Consider the following 21,391-nt stretch of genomic DNA (forward strand, 5'->3'; position numbering starts at 1 on the left):
TACGTTAAACAAAATGATACTCCCTCCATCCGCAATTAGAAGTCCCATTTGAGTACGGCACGGGTTTTAAGAAATACAAAGGAAAATGAACGGAAAAAGATATATAGTGGAATGTGAGACCTATTTATGTATATTAGTTCTATAATATATGGTAAAAGTGAACCGAGACTCCTAATGACAGACAGACTAAAATGATCAACCGGGCTCCTAATAATGGACGAAGGGAGAACTATCTAAATATTCTTAATATGGATAAAATTAGTCACATGAGTAGAGGTAGTTAGGATGGATAATCATTAAACACAATTATAAATCTTAACAGTTTGGAGACGGCCCGATGTACATCTTCACAGTGCAAGTTTGTAAGATAAATGACAACCAAACAGGATATAAGAACAAACAAAACCTCTAGTAATGAGAAATAGAGTCCCCATCGAGAATTAAAAGATGAACTAGTAATGTAGGAGTATATAAATAAAAATGGTCGATTATCAAAATAAATTCCAAGATTTGTGCAACAGTCTTGGAGCAAATTTCGTGAAAAAAAAATGAAATAATGGAGATGCATGATTTCTAATTTCGTGAACATGGCCGAGAAAAATGCTACAACTAACTAGTGATCCAAAATTGAGATTATTTTTTACCTTATGCCCATCCTCTGGAGTTGTCAGTACAAAAATCAAATTATGCACTATTGTTTGGGCACCACCAAGATAATTCTAAAATCAAATGTGCATAGTTACCAGACCGGTCACACATGTCATGTCATGTAAGTTCCCTATATCAAACAAGCCAATTATTCATAAACTCCAAATTCTCACTCACTTGCTATAAATAACCCTCATTACTTGATAGTCTCAGTCAATCTGTCGTGCAGCCCCCACACATCAAGGCTACTCCTATTGCTGGCCTGCAAATGAAGGGCGTTACACTCAATCATAGTCAGTGTATATTTGTGAAAAACACAGTTTTTTTTTTCAATAACCTTAGTAACGATTGTATGGAGAAATCCACCATTTGTTGCGGTGGAAACACAGCTAACCACATCGAGCTCTCTTTGAAGGAGTAGCGCAAGCACGTGAGAGAGCTCGAACTGAGGGCTCTTGGTGGTGATGATGATCTCCAATCCGTCCATGATCCGGTGCACCGCCACACCTTTATGCAATCTACTAGTGCTACCATCTGAAATAAATTCAACGTTCGTGCCACGAGAAGAAGAGGAAGAAGAAGAAGAATTGTAGTATGATTTCTTTAGCTTATCTCTTCGAGTTCGCAATTCTTCCATTTTCTCATGCATCTGTTTTATGTACTTCGTCGCCTCCTCCATTTGATCGCTCACAGAGCTTTTCCCCTATCATAAAAACATGGAGAGCCCAAAAATAAAAAAATTTAGAGATAGACCTAAAACCATTTAGTAACAAGCAGTGTATGAAAAGCCCTAATTTTGAGCCTCTTTTTTTTGTCTGAATTTTGATAATTAGGGTTCAGCTCTAACCTAAACCATAGACCATAAAACCCTAAATTTTTCAGCAAGAAAAATGAAAATAAATAAACAAATTGACCTTTTTGTTCTCAACGGGAAGAAGGGTGTTGAGAGAAACACAAAGCTTGGACATTTCTTCCCTCCTCTTCCTTTCAATATCTCTGTGCAAAACCCTCTTATTATATGATCCAAACCTGGTCTGACCCTTTTGCCTTGGCGGCGGCGGCGGCGATCCCAAGTTTGAAGCTCCGATCGGCTGATCTTCTCTTGAAGTGGAAGAGAAACTTAATAAATTGGTCTCAAGCAAGGAGTGGTCCATCATAATCGGATGTTGTCGAGGAGTGGTTGGGGAACCGAAAACCAGCTCATCACATGGCTGGAAGGAGAACATGTTTAGATCTTCGAATCTAATTTTGAATTGGAATTTGATGGAACGGTTGGGGAGTCTGTAAATGTAATGCCCCTTTAATTCCACTGCAGAAACAAGAAAAGGAAGAAACCAGACCCCACCTTAATAGTATTACTCATTTTAAATGTTTATTAATGGACTGTAATGACTTGCTTTCTCTTCACTATTAAAAATGCATTCACAAAGGGATGTTCCCACCGAATATTGCTCTATCATCAAATCAACACGCATAGTTTATTGCCGGATTTTCTAAATAATAATTGGGATAACCTACTTCCCTTCTTGACGTCCATCTTCTACATTATTTCATTTTTTTTCCAGTTTTAATTTATTATGGAGCGCAAATAATTTTGATTTATTATCAGGTTTTACTTTAGGTTCTATATTTTATATCCCCACCGTCTACTAAAATTCGTTTCATATTCAAAATTGAAAGTTACCCTCAATTTTTTATTACTCATCGTTTTACCTTTATTTCTCCAATTGTATTCATATATTCTCTAATTTACTTTATCTATTTCTATCTCATATTTTATCAAGTTTGCATTTAAACTCGTATTAAGGGTCAATAAAATTATTATTAGTGAATGGAGGGAGTACTAGAGTTTAATAGCGATTTTGTACCTCCAATCATGACTCACTCGAGCTCGGCTTGTTTTTGTAAAGGAATCATTCCTTTACAACCCTAGCGAACCCTTGATGGTGGTGCAGTTGTTGAGTGAGAGCCACAACACTTTGTTTCCTAAGGCCCTTCTTAGTTTGATGTTCCTTAGCATGATACTCCCTCTATTTCAGCTAAAAGTACAAATTTATCAGTGGGTGCGAGATTTTAGAAGTTGTTAGTTAATGTGTTTAATTGAAAAGAAAATATATGAGTGCAAGTGTTAAATGAAGGGAAAATGAGTTGAATATATTAATTTGAGAAAGAAAAAGTGGTTTGATGTATTACTTGGAGAGAGAAATTATTTTATTGTTTCTAAAAATAAAAATGTATCATCTTATTTTGGGCAAATTAAAAAAGAAAGTGTGTCATCTTAATAGAAACGGAGCGTATATATTTTGTCTTAGAAATCACCATTCCATTTTCCATAGAAATAATCATTCCTTCCATTTACCAAATAGCAATCATTCCATTCCATTTTTATTCCTTCATATTACTCCCTCAATAGCATAATTGTAAATTAAGTGGAAGATAAAAGAAAAAATTATTGAGGTGTTATTAGTGAAAAATGAGACACAATTCATTAAAGAGAAAATTTTTACCAGAAAAATAATTTTGGTGATTTTTCGTGTACGGAATGTTGTACTTATATTTCCAATTAGAATACTTATTTTTAATGTCAATTGTGTGAGGCTAAAAACTGGTTGAGATTTGCATTAGTTTTATATATCAGTTATATTATTTTAGATTAATTTCCACCAGAACTTTTCATCCAATCCACATAGGCAATGGTCTAATATAAACGGACAAATCTCTCTTTTCAGATTTGGCTAGCTAACTTCCCTCACCAATTGTCTAATTGTTGCCCTTGCTTAATTAATTAGTACAATTAGTACTAATTAATGAATGCCACAATTAGTGAACTTTACGAGGGGAATGTATGAGCAAGTGCGGTAGCTGGCAGTGATGATGAGCAATATCATGACCCAATCTCCAAATATAAGGAAATCAGATTGTGGATAGAATCTGACATATTTGACAAATGTTTATGAGCTTCTCTTTATCACCTAGGAAATTTCAATCTTGATATTAAATTCATCCATGCATATTTCTCTGACTATTGCGCCCCAGCTGTCTGTTGTTGCTGGTTGTGAAAAATTATTAATTAGTTAGTATATTATCGCATGAATGCATAATAGTACTATACAGATAGGATCATATATTGTCCGAGATTTTATCCTCTTGAGGAGTGGTTTGGATTCCATGAGCTCATGTTGGTTGTAAAGGAATCATCTTCAATTAGTTATTTATATATAATTAAATATATAATATTTCAGGATCTCCATATCCAATTCAATTGGGCATTAGGAGTGTGTAATCAAGATAGAGATATAGTTGGTCAGGATGTCGATCTTGTCATAATAATCTAACAAGGTACCCTCTGTCCTCTGATGTACTCATATATCCATACTAATTAAATCTGATTATTAAGTTCTTTAACCTGAATTAGTAGAATTTCTTTTTGAAAAACTCTATTTAGTAACACACCTTTTTTTATTAAAATAAAAAATATCAATTAAAATAAATAATTTTCATTATTTTAGAAAAGTATGAAAATGACAAAATTATCGCATTATGTATATACAATTATGTAAGTTTATCACTAAAATTCCACACGACTAAAAATTTTTGTTGGTAGTCTTAAATGTATTGTACATTTATCTATATTTCTATTTTGAGATGTAATAAAACGATAACTATTTCTTTGATAATAACAAATACTACTCTGTATCATTTTAAGGTTGTTAGATGTATAGATATGATGTCAACAAATGTCGTATTTAACCTCGGTAGACATTTCTATAAAGCTAATTGATATTCATATGTTATTTTCACGGTTGTCATCTTTATAAAAAAGAGTTGACATTCATATGATTTAATCTCGGTGGTCAATTCTCTAAATCCAACCACATTCATACTAGATACTCCCTCTGTCCCAACTAAATTAAGTCGTATTCTTATTTGAGATGTTTCAACAAAGTTAAGTCATTTTCATTTTTTTAAAAAAATAAAACATCTAATTATTTTTACCTTATTCTATTATTTATTTTACTCTCTCTTATCTGTTCTATTTTTTTAATCTCTCATCTTCTGTTTTATTTTATTTAATCATTTAACACACTTTTTCTTAATGTCTGTGTCCAAAAGTTTTCCCTAACTTAATTGGAACGGGGGAGTAGTTGTTATCCAATATGATAATGGTAGTATTTCAATAGGACCCTATTTATTTTATTATAAATATCTGACTGTAATTACTTCCTTAGTCACACTGCTTTTAATATTAAAAATTTGATATTTTCTTATCTCTCATATTTGACTGTGTCTCTAATTAATTTTTTAAATATTCAAATTTTAAATTTTATGCTAAAAAATCACCTCGCTTATAACGAAACGAAAGAAGTGTTAATTTTTCATACGACGTGGCACGATCGGTATGCAATAGTGAACTCATAAGTAGTTTCATTAAACTGCGTCCCTTTGTTTTTTGAAGATTTACAATTAAATTCAAATTTTCTAAATTTTACCCAGATCTATTAAAATAAAATCCTTGCCCATGCCCTGATCCATCGACGTTGTTAGACACGGCAGGCGGCAAGCTCGGGGGATTCCCACTTCAAGATCCTACATTAATGATGTGTCGTCGTGATCTACTGTCGGGGTGGGCGTGAAATGGTGGGGAAAATGGGGTTTTAATTTATGATTTTTTAATATATGGAGTACTTTTTTGATGAGGTGATGTCATTTGTAGCTGTGGTGGTGTGTATATTTTGCACTATTATTGTATTGAACGAAAAAGAGAAAAATGTAAGAGAAAGAAAAAAAAATAGAAAAAATAAAGTAACTATATACAATGATTCAACTAGAATAAATAAGAGAAAAATGAAAATTGAATTAATTATTACTATGTATAAAAATGATTCAACTAAAAATAGAACTTTCTAATATAGAAAAAAATATTCAAGGTGGAACCGATGGAGTAACTTTAAGTGTCATGTCATCTATTTTCGTAAAAAATGTTTAATTCAATCTTCCACACATAATGGAAACAATGGAAATTGATCTTCCACATCATTTCTAATAAACGGGATTTAATGGGAAGTTCACACTCCTACAAAATTCATAGTAGTAATATTTACCTACTTCAAAGTTTGTGAAAATAAACGAAAGTCATATAAATAATGATTAGATAATTGAGATACTTTCTCATTCCTCTATTTTTTAGTCCAACATTTTAGTCCATTTTTGTGCTGGACAAAGTCTTAAAAAAAATATAAAGTAAAAAGTAATTTGAAAAAGTCAGTGGAATCAATGCGTGTCTTATTTTTATATATTAGTTAATCAAGAGTTGAATAAAATGAAGGAATGTTAATATATAAAACACAGTCTAGTTTACAATAATTTATTAAATACTCACTCCATCTATCATTTAAAGAGCCGTACGAGTTTTAGGAAATTTTTTAACTTTGAAAATTAAGTAATTAGTGAAATATGAGTCTCATTTTTAATATTTTACACTCCATCTGTCCCATGTTATTTGGGTCACTTCTCTTTTGCACTCATTTCGAATTTTTTTTAATAAATAGTTAAAGTAGAGAGAGTAAAATAAGAAAAAAAAAAAACGAACAAGAATACTATTCTATACATTATTCTCTCTTTTACTTTACTCTTTCTCCCTTTAACTATTTATAGTATCATTTTTCCTAACAAGTGCAAAAAGAAATGATTCAAGTAACATGAGACGAAGGGAGTAATGGATTGTGAGTGAAAAAGTTAGTGAAAATTTCCACTAACTTTAAAGTGGAAAAAATAATTGGTTCTTTAAATTATGAATATTTTAAAATGGCAAAATGGTTATTTAAATTATAGACAGATGGAGTATTTAACTACAGTGCTCAATGCAAAATCTTGGTGTACGACGTGAACATTTACACTCATTTACGAAAAGAAAAATGTTTTAGAGACATAATGTCTCCAAGCCATAATGCCATAATAAGGTTAAAATTGTAATCTTATACTATATTATATTTTTAATTAAATCTACACTTTTTTACATCTACCTTTTTGCCCCTACATCTTAAAAAAAGCAACTATGCGCATAATGGCTTAAATAAGGATGTGCTAGCTTAATTATGGAATATATATAAATGTGGAAGATATGAATTAAAATTAAAATATATACCTAAAGAAGATAGAATATTAGAGAAATGGGACCCACATTTTGTTACACACTTTTATAATTTTTTAAATGTAATTCACTTCAAATTTTTATAATCCGTTTATAATAGAAAAGAGAAAAGTATAAGAAAATTTTATCAATTTCACCTATTCTTTTTGTTTGAAAATGAAAATATAAAAAAATAAATATTTTTCAAAAATTAAAATTTCTAATGCATTAATAATTTTATAAAAATACTAATTCTTTTGGTTATGTTCATTTTGGTCCATTCACTATAATCAGCAGTATCATTTTTATTTATGGAAATTTGTTCTTAATTTTTTCTCTTTCTATCTCATAATTTATTCATTAAGTTTTGGAACATTATGTAGAATCTCGATGAAAAAATATATTTACAAGTTTTTCCGTATATTTAATCGTAGTAATTCCATGGTATAAAGTTAATTCTTTAATAATAAAATAATTTATTATGAATGACTACTAAATAAGTAAGTTTTTAATACCAATAAAATAAATAGATGTGGATGACTACTAATAAGTCAAATTTTAAAAGTGATTTAATACTCATAAAATAATTAGATCAAAAGACTTGATTATTTGTTTGATAATAATACTAAGAAATTAATATACATGTATATAAACTATTTTTATAATTTAGAATTTTAAGAATTATCTAATAATAAAATAATTAGTTGCTATTGATTACTATTAGATGAACAAATTCAATTGAAAAGTTAATTTTTATATTAGTGTTTGAATAAAATAAAATAAAATAAGAATTTTCATTTGAAGGTAAACCAATTCAAATCCTTTTATATTATGCAAAATTAAAGAGGGTTATTAACGACTTAATTATAATTCTCCAAAATTATTGAAAGTTAATAGTTAATGTACTTTGATTGGACTTTTCTTTTATAATCAAACGGATCTAATTTCCTTTCTTTTGAAATAAGGGTATATTAGTACATATATAAATTATTCTTATGGCAAAAAAACATAGGGACATTATGGCATGGAGACATGTCTCTAAATCACTACTTTTATGAAAATAGTTTTGTTAAGTTTATATCTATTTACGGCAAATTTGCTGTTAATGAGGCGAGCCTCATCTCCTAGTAATAATGTTCAATTTTAAACCATGCACTTCAACAACGTATAGTTCAAATTTATTAGAATCCAAGTAGTGCTATTAGGGGTTAACAGTCCAGGGGTGGCAAATCATGCGTATTGTATCGTTATCGTGTCAACGACACGATAACAACAAACACGAACACAATCCGTTAAGAAAACTCCAAACACAAACACGAACACGACCCGCTTCCCCAGACACGAACACGACACGAACACATTAACGACACAAACCACTTCGGATCAACACAACACAATAACAACACTATGACACGCCACAATAACGACACTATAATAATAATATTATAATATATTAATATTATTTCTAATATTAAATATTAGATTCTAATTTTAATATTTTAAAATAAATAAAAGATAATAATATTATAATATATTAATATTATTTCTATATATATATATATATAGTTACATACTAAAATAAATCAAATAAATTCCTAAAACTATGAAAATAATTATATCAACTCCTAAGAAATACTCTATATATTATAAGTAAAATGCAGCTAAATAACAATATGAATATTACTATTAGAATACAATATGTTTATGTATAGGTCCGTGTTAGCATCTCATCTCAGTTCTTCCGAAGCTGACTGCATGGTGATGAACTCACACAGGAATAAAAGAGAGAATATTGAAACCCACAACTATTGACATTATGATGATTTACACAAATCACAATCAACTATCAAATTCAAGATGATATCTATCCGAGTACAGCAGGCTGCTTCATTATATATTGCCATGATAAATAGATATACAAGTATGATATTATCCGTACGAGAAGTACCCAAGAATAATTTTATATACTAACCCCATATCACATATCCATCACCCAGACATATATTCAGATTTCTCATGCATGTTCTCTCAAGGTCATGCTGGCTGGTTGATATGTTGCAACTTACAAAAGGGGAAAAAAATCACTAACAATGCTGTTATATATATACTAAGTAACAAGTGAATAATGTTCATCATTATTTGATATCTTTCACCGAAAATCACTAGCAATGTTGCTCATACAGAATATATATGATCATTTTTAGAATAACCAGAAAGCATATATATAAGTTACATTTTAACCACACCATGTTTCTAACTCAAAGGGACAAAGTATTCATAGAATATTACTGTATGGCCTTGCTCAATCTCTCTTGCAGAACCAACGCTCCATGTTTATCCATTCCTTGGCTCTGCAACAACACATAAATTAAGCTAGAAACTCAACCAAAACACAAGCTCTTCTACTTCTTGAAGAAATATTACTACTAGTATATTTAGTCTCTTGAATTTTACCTCAACCTGGATTTTGTGGACATATCTCTCGTTAGTTCTAGAAGAAACAATGTGAATAACATCAAGCTCACTCCGCTGTAATTCTGCAAGAACTTGAGACAGCTCAAAATCATCAGATCTTTCGATGCTGTGTGAGATAAGAATCTCCATTCCATCCGAGACTATGTTTACTGCCACATTGCCTCTGCCATTTGAACTTTCATCCTTTCCACCTGAAGAACTAAGCAAACTCTTCAACTTGTTTCTACGACCTTTCAATTCTTCAATATTTTTCTCCATCTTTTTAATGTGACTGGTAGCTTCTTGTAATTGATCACAAACACTGTGTTTTCCCTAAAATTTCAATACCACGAAGACAACTTTAACTATAATATAATATACATAGATCGTAGTTAAGCTATCTAAGTAACAATGGACTATGGTACATAATATTATTACTCAAACCCTAAAATCAGAAGCTATGCAAATTCAAACCATCTAAACTCAAGACAACAAAGCGCAACTCAGTTCGTAAGGAACTTCCCTTCAAACCAATAGATCAGTGGCTCAAGTCACACATATGAGAAACAGGGAATTAATTATCATCGATCCTTCTTAAAATTAAAAAAAAAAAAGCGTATTCGACCTATGGGTTTGAGCTTCGATCTAGAGACTTTTTTTAGAATGGCATGATTCGAACTAAAAAAACAAAATAAATTGACCTTAAGCAGATGATGAGGAAGATGGGAGCGGAGAGAAGCATAAAGGTGTGACATTTCTTGCCTCCTTTTCCTCTCCACCTCGCGGTGCATAACCTTCTTGCTAGTGCCTCCATGGTTGCTCCTCTCTTTTTGCCCTTTTTTGCAAAACTCCAGATCTATTCTTTTACTCACTTCTCCATCATTGCTTCCCACAGAGAAATTGATTAAATTAGGTTCCAAGAAATGATAATCCATACTAATATCATCCTGGATTTGGCATGATTGAGAAGTAGTTGGGATTCCAAAACCTAAGTCATCGTGGCTTGGTTGGAAGGGAAACATCTTGAGTTATTTGAGGATCTTCAAAATCCTATATTCAATGGGATTTTTGTCGGAGAAGAGGATTTGGTTGGTTCAGTGCGTTGAGATCTCTATAACTCATGAAAAATCTTTCAAAGAAAAGGGATGATATGACCCTACGTTGAATATTTTTATTTTAAACTTGTGTTAATGTGTATAGTGACTGATTATAGACAAATAGATTAAAGAAAGCAATTCATACGTTGAAATAAACGCATTATTATCATTGTCGTGAGGCGCCGGAAATTTAGGAAAGCTTTCAGTTTGGGGTTTTGTATCACTAAAATGCATTCACACACTTTTATTAAAAGTATTAATTCTATTCTTCATTTCACTATCTAAAGGATAATTTGTTTTAATTGGTACGTCTCTCTTGATTCAATCTTAATCAGCAATTTCTCAAGTTTCTTCCATATGACTGTTAATAGAGCATACACTTTATTGCTCATTAGAAATAATTGTTGAGTATACGAATATCCATTATACTCCCTCCGTCCCAGATAATTTGGGACGCTTTGACCCGGCACGAGTTTTAAGAAATCTAATGGAAAGTGAGTTGAAAAAGTTGGTGGGATGTGGGTCCTACTTTTAAAGTATTAGTTTTATAATAAAATATGAGTATGAATGAGTTAGTGGAATATGAGGTCAACTACCAAAAATGGTAAAAGTGAAATGAGACAAATTATATGGGACGGCCCGAAATGAAATACTGGGTCGAATTATTTGGGACGGAGGGAGTAGTTTATTATATTCAATATTAGTATATAAATATATTTCTGAATTTACTTATTATATTAGTATTATATTACTAAATTTTGATAGGGCTCAAGTATAGTACTACTATATAATAGTATGAATAGTGATGGATGCATCTGATAAAGAAATCAGATTGCGATCACAATACTTAAAAAATAAATAAAATCAGATAGCGATCATGATATTGAATTCAGATCCATGTATCTTGGACTGTTTTTTGTTCCTGCCCCAGCTGTCTGCTTTTGGTGGTTGTGAAATTATTCATATTGCAACCCTAGCTAGAATTAATACATGATGAGAATCATATCATCTAGGATTTCGTCCTCATTGATCATCAAGGGTTGTAAAGGAAAAAGAATATACGTGCATATAATTAAATATGTATGAGGGTGCTAATATCTAATTTTCAATTTGACATCTTTAAGCTTGCAATGGATATAGTTGGTGGGGATGCTGACTGAATTCCGCATTGCCCTTGTAATAATAATGTAAAGAAGATAGTCACTTTATGCCTTTTCTACTTTAAAAAGAATAATTCCAATAAATATTTTTTTGATTATATCTTGCTATGTTTTAATAGTGAGACTGATATTTTCGATACTTTTATTCAATGAGCTATCATATACCTTTAGTTAAACAGAGAATATAAAAGTAGCAACCAATTAATGGTGTAGGTAGCTCCACGTGAGGGATCGGTCCTTGTTAAGAAGGGGAAATTAAAATAAACTATTTTGCTTGACATTCTCGATTTGTTATGTAAAGTTTTATCAATATTATTTACTGTATCATGTTACGATTTTGACCCGTAAATCTATCTAGTGGAGTACTACAAAAGTACTCTTCATAATATAAATATATTCATTTATTTCAAATCGATATTTATATAGTAGTATTAGGTAGTAAGAGTATTGCATGTTTGTATGCTAAGATATAAATTAAAGGGAAAATTGTAATAAAAATCACTAGGTTTAGTTAAATTATATTTTCATATTTTAAAAAGTGGTCAATTATATCATAATTTCGATATTTTTTCAATTTCATCGTAATTTCTTATTTTAGGGATATTATATATGATGCGTGAAACAGAAAATAATACGTGGAAAAAAGTTTCGTCTACTTAAACGAATTGTTTTATATTTAATTAGTCATGTCTGTAACTTTTACACATGTATTGTTTTACGTCAATAAATTCAGATGCTTAGCATGCCAAAATTTTCTGTCATGTGAAAATTGAGAAAAATGTCAAAATTATAATATAATTTTCTATCATGTGACACTGAGAAAAATGTCAAAATGAAAAATGTCAAAATTATTATATAACGGCTAATTTTTAAACCTGCAGTATTGACCAATATTATTTGATCAAACTTGTTGATTTTTTACATTAACCGTTGTTCATTAAAACTCGTGTCATGTTCAATATTGTCTATGTTATAGGAACGGAGGAAGTAGTATTTAATTATATACAATGTTATTTACAAAAGTTGAAATGAAGAGGCATATTTTCTCATGTACAACTATATCCCAAAACTCTAGGCACGTCAGACATTGATAATATTTCATCTTATACTAAGATAGTAAGATAATTCAAACATTTACATAAACTATAGTCCTTTCATCTATAAAAAATAATCTCATTATTGTTGGATAGCATGTACTTTAATGAAAAATAATCTTACCGGTGGGCATGTCACCGTGGGTGGCGGCGTTGCTGAAGCCTGAAGAGGCAACGCATGTTTCTCTGCAATAAACCATAACTGGGTTAGGTTTGGACTTGAGTCATTGTGATTGGGCATATGACTGTTGGGCCATTCATGCTATGGGCGCATTTTAAAGCTGAGCTGCATCAGCTCATGGGCAGCTGGGCTATTTTAATTATGGCAGCCACATGAAAATTAATTAATTTACCATTATATTGAATTCTTAAAGATGGTAATCAAGAGAGATAAAGAAAGATTGTTAGGCATGTTGAGATAGAATGTAGAGAAAATTGTATTTCTTGTTGTGAATGTTTCTTGCCTATGATCTTGCTAATTTCCCTAGTATTTATAAGGAAATTAGTGTCTCGTGAATTACACCAATAAATTATAATTGGAAACATACAACACTAGGGACTAGGGATGTCAATGTAGCCCGTAGCTCGTGGGCTGGCCCGAATAGCCCGTCAAATTTGTAGGGTTAGGGCTAGAAATTTCTAGCCCAATAAAATTAAAACTCGATTAGCCCGCATCCGATTAACCCGCGACCCGTTAGGGCCAGGCCCGAAAACCCGATGGACTAGCCCGAAAACCTGATAAAGTTTATATTATTCTATTATTTTACTTCTAATTCGACACTTCATTGATTAATTTTAGAGTAAAAATAACTAAAAAAATACCTTTTAATTTTTTATTAAATATAAAAATTATATATTGAATTTTTATTAATACAATAATTAATAAATGGAGTAATTAAAAACTTCAAATTCACTTTAAAAAATATTTAAATTCCTAAAGCATGCATTAAAATTTCACGAAATATCTCAAAAATTAGTATTTGATCGTGTTTATGATTGAGTTTGAGCATATATCTCAAATTTATCATAATTAAATATTTTACACTTTATGAATATAACTAATTTTCATCATTATTTATTTGATTGATCGCATGTTAATCTTATTGGTAGTAACCAGATTAACCCGTTGGGCTAGCCCGAAACCCAAGCTTTTAGGGTTAGGGTTGAACTTTTATAACCTGAAAAAAATCACAACCCGATTAGTCCACCCCGATTAAACCGCAACCCGAGTAGGGCCAGCCCGAAACCCGATGGGCCGGCCCGATTGACATCCCTACTAGGGACTCTACACTTATTCAATGCTCTAGGAACTCTCCCTGATTAATTTGGGCGGCCATCTTCCTCTTTCCAACACTCCCCCTCAAGTTGAGAAACGGTATCGCCGATACTCAACTTGTCAAGAAATTCTTTGAAGACTTTCGGACATAATGCATTCGTTAATATGTCTGCGAGTTGTTCCTCAGATCGAACGAATGGAAATTCAACGATGCCACTTTCGAGTTTTTCTTTGATGAAGTGACGATCAACTTCGACATGTTTCGTTCTGTCATGTTGTACGGGATTCTCTAAAATGCTGATTGCCGCTTTGTTGTCACAAAAAAGTTGGCTTTTCCGTGTAGGTGGAAAGCCAATTTCTGTTAACAATCTTCTAAACCAAAGTATCTCCATAAGGCCACTCCTAATCCCCTGAAATTCGGCTTCCGCGCTTGATAGTGCCACGACTTTCTGCTTCTTGCTCCTCCAAGTGACTAAGTTACCTCCAACAAAGGTAAAATACCCTGTAGTGGATTTTCTATCAACTGGATTACTAGCCCAATCGACATCGGTGTATCCATCGATTTCCAGATCTTCCTTTTTTTCTAAGAAAACCTCATAACTAGTTGTTCCTTTCAAATACCTCACAATTCTCATGACAACATTCATATGATCCTCCTGAGGCTGATGCATGAATTGACTGACAACTCCAACTGCATATGTGATGTCTGGCCGAGTATGAGAAAGGTAGATAAGCTTCCCTACTAACCGTTGGTGTCTTTCACGATCTGTAGGCTTGGCCCCATCCACAATTTTCAACCCATGATTGGGTACCATTGGAGTTTCAGCAGGTTTGCATTCCAGTAAGCTCGTTTCCGCTAACATGTCAAGAACATATTTTCTCTGTCTTAAGAATATCCCGTGTTTAGACCTTAACACTTCAATTCCTAGAAAGAAAGGTACAAAATATGTGGATGTGCAGCAGCCTTGGTTTGAGACAATATTATACTGGAGATTTTGAAGTCCAATCAGCCCCTAATGCATACCAATATCTTCGAAAGAGCTTCGCGTGGGTATCTCGCACGCCTCAATCGGAGTTCGGTAGAAGAAGTTATGGCTGTTATACGAACACTGCGCTGTCCAGAAAATCTCATGCGGCCGGGTGAATTATTACCCGATAATTCCACCCGGCCGGGTGGCGTATTTATGCCTGCGAGATTCCAGAGAGTACCAAAGAAGTCCCACCCGGCCGGGTGAATTTCCAATGGATTAATTCCACCCGGCCGGGTCCGTCAGTTTGGCGTTTTTTTTAGAGCTGAAACGCAATTTTTTGAAGAAAAAAATAAGAAGGAAGAATTAGGTCAATTCTATTCATTCTCGACAAGCGATGAAAACACACACTCTCTCTTTGTGAAGAACTCTTGGAAGAAGATTGAAGATCCAAGCTTCAATTCCTTCGCCAATTGCGATTCGCATCATGATTTCCACTGTTTTTCCTTGTTTCTATTTGTTTTCTACCATGAACATGATTAGCTAAACATCTTTTATGTAGAATTCTTGGTGAAGATGCATTGATTTATAGTTTTAATCCAATTGACTTTGTTTTTATCTTGCTCTTGCAATTGTTTGAATTATTCTTGTGTTTTTTCCTAACAATTGCTTGATCACCACTTGGGAGTGTAGGGTTTCTTAGAATAATCGGGAGATGAAATATTTAACCTTGAAAGAAGAATTATTCACACCTTAATTCAATAAAACTCGGGAGAGTTGAGGTTTTGAGTGGGATCTTTAATCTAATCGAACTATTAGGAGTTAGGTCTAAGAATTAGAAGGGGACTTCAATTATTACACCTAATCTACGGATTTCTCACCTCGGGAGGGGGTTTAATCTATATTTGTGATTGATTCAACAATTCTGGAGACTTTAAATGGTAAATCGGTTTCAATTGGGTTAGGCTATGAGTTGAGCATCGGATCCTTGAATTCTGCATATTTCTCTATCATTTTTACAACTTGCTTCTTTATTCTCTTGTTTAAGTGTTTATTTTAATCTCTGAATTTATATGCTTTTCGTAGTTGTTAGAAAAAAACCCAAAACTCTTGATCGTCTGGATAGTAGTTGAAATTTGTTCGTGGTACTTAGGTTTACACTTAATTGTCTCTGTGGGATACGATATACTCTTGCTTGCTATTTGCTACAATAACCCTGTACACTTGCAGGTATTATTTGGGTAAAATAAAGTTGAGTCAGTTTGAACATTGCCTGACAGAATCTTCCAAACCACACTCTGGGAGACTGCTTTAACCCATAAAGGGTTTTTTCAATCTGCACACGTGCCCTTTTCCAAATTCTGCATAGAATCCCGGGGGAACTTCCATGTAGACTTCTTTATTTTTCTCCAGTTCTCCATTAAGGAAGGCATTTGTAACATCGAACTGATATAATGACCATTCTTTACACGCAGCTACAGGAAGAAGAGTTCTTACTGTATTTAGTTTGGTCACGGGTGAGAAAGTCTCTTCATAGTCTACTCCATACACCTGAGTATATATCCCTTAGCAACCAATCTTGCCTTGTATCTCTCGATTTAACCATCTGCTCGTCGTTTTATGGTGAAGATCCAACGACATCCAACTGGCTTCTTGCCCGGAGGTAGATAACACTTCTCCCATGTTTCATTTTTTATCAAGGCATCAATTTCTCTCTTCATGGTTTTCCTTCTCGGAGGATTGCGGAATTTCTTCCTCTTCGTAAAGTGCAGCTTCAAATGCCCTAGCCATTTTGGTGAGGTGACCCTGAGTAAGATTTGCCACAGAGTATTTAGAAATCCGACCCTTCCAATCTAGTGAGTATCTTCGGGGAGGAGCGCCCCATGTGCTTCTATGGGGCAGTCTGTCGTGCGTTGTCACTTGTTCTGGCACTGATTCATCGGTATCACTTCTGGTTTCCCTGTCACTGTTAGTATTTTCAGGCAGAGGACCAATATTGGGATCAAGAGTATTCACCTTAGGATTTAAAGACTGGTCGGATAGCTCAGCAGTGTCCTGAAGCGGCATGTTCTGTACTTGGAGATCTGATTGCCCGGTGGTATTGCTAACTTCCTCTATTGGACCGACATTTGTGACAGGATTTTGGTCGGGCTGTTGTGTTTGGTTGTTCTTTTCCTCCCCCTGAATGGCTGTTGGACCGACATTTGTGACAGGATTTTGGTCGGGCTGTTGGGTTTGATCGTTCTCTTCCTCCACCTGAATGATTTCTTCCCAAAGAGGTAGCCAATTTAGTGTGTCACTACTTGATTTCACCAACTCACCACTCTCCCCCTGACCGCTAGATTGGCTATAGAAGTATTCACTTTCAACAAAGTCACAGTTCATAGTTGTGTTCATACGATCTGTCGAAGGATCATAACACAGATAACCTTTTTGGTTTTTTCCATAACCCAAAAAGACACATTTAACTTCACAAGGCGAGAATTTATCACAGTCATGTTTTGGAATGTGGACAAACACGGTACATCCGAAAATTTTGGGGTCGAGAAGAAGGGAGGATGGCACCGTGTTATGGGAAGAGAAGATATCAAGAGTGGTTTTGATGTTAAGGATCCCTGTGGGTAGACGGTTTAAGAGATATACAGCAGTTGCGATAGCTTCTAGCCAAAAAGATTTCGGGATGTTTGATTCAATGAGGAGGGCACGAGTAATTTCTAAGATACATCGATTTTTCCGCTCAACTACCCCATTTTGTTCTGGTGTATATGCACACGCACTACAAAAAATTCGCCAATTAGTGATGGATTTTTCCGTCACTAACAGTGAAATTTCTTCACTAAATAAATTGGTGGCAAATCAAGTTTCAGCAGATCTGTCACTAATACTTGTCAATAAAAAATTTAGTGACGAATATTTCCGCCACTAAAGTTACTGTGACGGAAATAATAGGCAACTATATCACATTAGTGATGGAAAATTTGTCACTAGTTATTGACTGACACTTTTTCGTCACTAATTTTTGAGCAATTGAGTTATGTCACTATTTTCGTCACTATTTCACGCCTTTTTTGTAGTGACGAAGTTTGGTGGACATGACCTTTTTCAGTGAAGAAAGATGTCATCCTAGAATTCACGTATTCCCTCCCGTTATCAGATCTAAGGACTTGAATTTTGGAGTTATATTGGGTTTGAACAAGACGATAGAACTCGGTGAATTTCTCAAAATTTTCTGATTTTGTTTTCAAAAAATAAATCCAATTCATACGAGAAAAGTCATCAATACACAACAAAAAATATCGAAACCCTTGTCCTCCAGTTACCGGGCAGGACCCCACACATCAGTGTGAACCAAAGCAAAAGGAGATTTTTCTCTAGTGTTGTTTATTTTGAAAGAATGTCTATGGCTCTTTGACAAAACACAAGTTTCGCAATTCAAAACATGTTTGGAAGAAACTAAGCAAATAGTAGGCGAAGATATCCTATAGAAGGGTGTCCTAACCGGCGATGTAAGAGCCAAATCTGTATGTCAGTCACGCCGTGAGTTAGCATCGCAGTACTCTGTTGGGCTATCTCATCCACGTAGTACAATCCATGCCGTTCAGTGCCACGCCCAACTAGCGTTCCCGTCTTGATATCCCGTAATATGCAAAAACGAGGTTGCATTAGCAATTTGCAGTTGAGATCCTTTGTGACATGGCTCATAGACAAAAGTTTGTGGGACAATGACGGGAAATAAAGACATTTGGAGAGGTGAAGGGTTGGTGAGATAGTAATAGTGCCCGCCCCCTGTACTTGTGCTAAATCCCCACTGGCGGTTTGGACGAATTGTTTTGTGGAACGGGAAATATCGAGGAAATCCGATGCATCAAATGACATGGTATCGGTTGCCTCACAATAAAAAATCCAGTGGTGGTCTTAAGGTCCTATGGTTAAGGAAGATGATTATGCGAGGGCTTGAAAAGTGTTTGCACAAGTAATAGAAGGATGAAATTCACAAAATCGGGGTGTAATTTCAGTTTTTCCGAAAGTTCGGGGTGTATTTTCGAAATTCGGACTAAATTTGGGAGGGATTTTTGGGGTGGGGTTTATTTTGGGATTATCCCGAAATTGGGGGGCTGATTTGCAAAATAGAGGTGAGGTTTTTAAAAAACCCCCAAATCGGACCCTCGCTGATCCTAGCCGCCTCCCCTTCATTCTCCTTCACTTCTTCCCCCTTCCCCATCGCAAAGCCACCGACGCCGACGCTATTTTCGAAGACATCCGATGGATGGGCGCTATCCGTCGGTGCGTTGGCCCTGCACCTCCTTTGCTTCTTCCCCCTTCCCCACCGTAAAGCCGCCGACGCTCGTTCACCCTCCGAGAGCTCTAGCGCTGGTCCCGCCAGCTGTTGACTGTATACTCCGAGGAGTCGATCGGAAGATGAATCGTTGCTGCGGTTACACGAGCGGGAGGCATCACCACCTCCAAATACTGTTAGAGTTTGTATACTAGAAATCACGTTTCGAGTGATTGAATACTGTAAAACCCTTATTTTATTTTCTAATGAATAAAACAGATTATTTTTGTCATAATGTTGTTTTGTTTTACATTTAATGGATGTTAATGCATGTTTAAATGTATAAGTTAATTTAACAAAGTCTAAGTCTTTGTTTTAGTAGACCGGTTGTGGGTGGCATCCACTTTAAGGTAACACGGTCAGTTCTAAACAAAGAAAAAAAGATGAATTTCACAACCTAGTTGGAATTTGACTATCCATCGAGAAAGGTTGCAATGTCAGTCCGCATATTTCTAAGCCTTACTGAAATAAGATGACATTGGTGTGGTATAGCAACTGAACGGATCTAACAGAATGACTTGTCTTTAGGCTATCTACTGAAAGGCGAGGTCTTGATAAATATTTGTTTCTTAATCAATGTACGTTAGCATTGAGCATACGGTATTGATTATGCATTACTTTGACTTATCAAATGGTGCGTGTTTTTCGTAACCCAATGATCCCGATATATTGGGTAGTGGTGATCAATATCTAGCGGTGCTATGATTGCTATTATATTGAATCGTGCACGAGCTGAGTCTCGTTTGATAATGTCCTCAAGAGGAGCGCGAAACAAGTTTTTATTATTCGGAACCTAGCTAGTTGGAGTTTGATTACTCTATGAATAATAAATAAGCGTTTCATGCTAAGTCCACTCTTGGAATTAATAAGAAGTTAATTAATTAAGTTCATAGCAGACATTAATTAATTAATGGACATTTTTATCTTAAGCGCGGGAAATGAAAGTTGAAACTGAAACCGGATTACTTGTAATTTTGGATTTGGATGGGGAGAGTTCAATATTACTTCTGTAGTGGGTTCTATTTAATTAGTAAAAAGTAAATAGGATGAGCCCATACCCAAAACCTTCCATAGATCCCCTGTCTGGGTCCAAAAGTAACTTAATATAAATAGGAGAATAAAGGAGACAGTAATCAACACAATTTTTATACTTAAAATTTTTGAAAATTTCGAGCTCCTCTAGCTGAAGAGGATTTCGAATTCTACTCATATTCCCAAAAGGATTTCTTCTGTCTTCTTTATTTAAGTCCTAGTATTCTGGTGAGATCAGCCCACATTGATATCGGAGTACAGTTCGGGAACCAGAGAGAAGATTTGTGGTCTAGTATTCAAAGCTGTCACGTACGTAGAGAAGCTGCTAGCCATCTTCAATTCTTTGGAGAATTAATAAGGTATTTTTCTGCTCCGTAGAAAAGCATGTTTTAGGTTTCAATATACTTAAAGCATGATTAATTCAAGTTATGAGCATGATACATGTAAGAATTACGCGAATATATTTTGTCTAAATAATCTGCTAAATAGATCCGATTATTATGTGATTTATTGGTGTGATTAATAATTGTTAAATTATGTTAATCCATGTAACACCGCTTCCGCTGCCAGTTCCATCAAATTCCAAATTTTGTGAAGTTGATTTTCTAATATTATCGCCACCTACAGAGTAGGGACAGTAATCCTACGAAAAACAACAAGTTCATAAGGGGCGGACTTCTCACATAATAAATAGAATGAACTAGAAAGTGGTTCCCAATATTATTGCCACCTGCAGAGTTGGGACAATAATCCTAATGAACTGCGAGTTTCAGGGTTCAATCAGAATTTATGAGATAGCTTGGTTTTGTTGTCAGCACATGAACATTGTTATAGGAGTGTGTTGTAGAAATAAAATTCTGTAATACTAAATCTGATGGCCGTGCTTAGGCAACATTAGGCGTATTAACCTTCAGAGGAGGATGCAATTGATGTGTCGGTGTTGTGACCAGTAAAATTGTCAAAATTTTAATGCGTATTAACCTCCAGAGGAGGGTACAATTTATTAATTTTGTTGTTGGTAAGATTTTGAAAGTTTTATGGTTAATCTACTTTTAATCCTCTTTCTGCCATTCTCAAAGAAAACAAACTCGAGGGCCAAAATTACGTCGAATGGAAACAAAACTTGGATATCGTTCTCACAGCTGAAGAGTACAAGTTTGTACTCACTACTCCACGCCCAGCCGTGCCGGCAGCTA

The 21,391-nt window shown here is 34.1% G+C and overlaps 2 protein-coding genes across 2 annotated transcripts; both read right to left on the minus strand.

Moving 5' to 3' along the window:
- Window positions 1-617: 617 nt before the first annotated feature.
- LOC125188865 (transcription factor bHLH126-like) lies at window positions 618-1,954 on the minus strand. The gene is made up of 3 exons (XM_048085930.1): window positions 1,563-1,954; window positions 986-1,351; window positions 618-910 (listed from the first exon to the last, which is right to left on the minus strand). The coding sequence occupies exons 1-3, from the start codon at window positions 1,872-1,874 to the stop codon at window positions 845-847; spliced, it is 744 nt and encodes a 247-aa protein (XP_047941887.1). The 5' UTR covers window positions 1,875-1,954; the 3' UTR covers window positions 618-844.
- Window positions 1,955-8,897: 6,943 nt separating this feature from the next.
- On the minus strand, window positions 8,898-10,306 carry LOC125188866 (transcription factor bHLH36-like). The gene is made up of 3 exons (XM_048085932.1): window positions 9,934-10,306; window positions 9,233-9,565; window positions 8,898-9,129 (listed from the first exon to the last, which is right to left on the minus strand). Exons 1-3 carry the CDS (start codon window positions 10,252-10,254, stop codon window positions 9,064-9,066), a joined length of 720 nt encoding a protein of 239 aa, XP_047941889.1. The 5' UTR covers window positions 10,255-10,306; the 3' UTR covers window positions 8,898-9,063.
- Between the last annotated feature and the right edge of the window lie 11,085 nt (window positions 10,307-21,391).

The sequence above is a fragment of the Salvia hispanica genome, chromosome 5 (genome assembly GCF_023119035.1).
Source record: "Salvia hispanica cultivar TCC Black 2014 chromosome 5, UniMelb_Shisp_WGS_1.0, whole genome shotgun sequence".
Classification (NCBI taxonomy): Eukaryota; Viridiplantae; Streptophyta; class Magnoliopsida; order Lamiales; family Lamiaceae; genus Salvia; species Salvia hispanica.

What these genes read in the sequence shown, in the direction of transcription:
- LOC125188865 (XM_048085930.1), bottom strand. Translation starts at nt 1,874, where the DNA reads ATGTTCTCCTTCCAGCCATGTGATGAGCTGGTTTTCGGTTCCCCAACC. An exon ending in TTCCCGTTGAGAACAAAAAG is followed by an intron (nt 1,352 to 1,562) that starts GTCAATTTGTTT and finishes TTTTTATGATAG; the next exon opens with GGGAAAAGCTCTGTGAGCGA. An exon ending in TCCATACAATCGTTACTAAG is followed by an intron (nt 911 to 985) that starts GTTATTGAAAAA and finishes CTTCATTTGCAG; the next exon opens with GCCAGCAATAGGAGTAGCCT.
- LOC125188866 (XM_048085932.1), bottom strand. Translation starts at nt 10,254, where the DNA reads ATGTTTCCCTTCCAACCAAGCCACGATGACTTAGGTTTTGGAATCCCA. An exon ending in TTCCTCATCATCTGCTTAAG is followed by an intron (nt 9,566 to 9,933) that starts GTCAATTTATTT and finishes TTGAAATTTTAG; the next exon opens with GGAAAACACAGTGTTTGTGA. An exon ending in TCCACAAAATCCAGGTTGAG is followed by an intron (nt 9,130 to 9,232) that starts GTAAAATTCAAG and finishes GTGTTGTTGCAG; the next exon opens with AGCCAAGGAATGGATAAACA.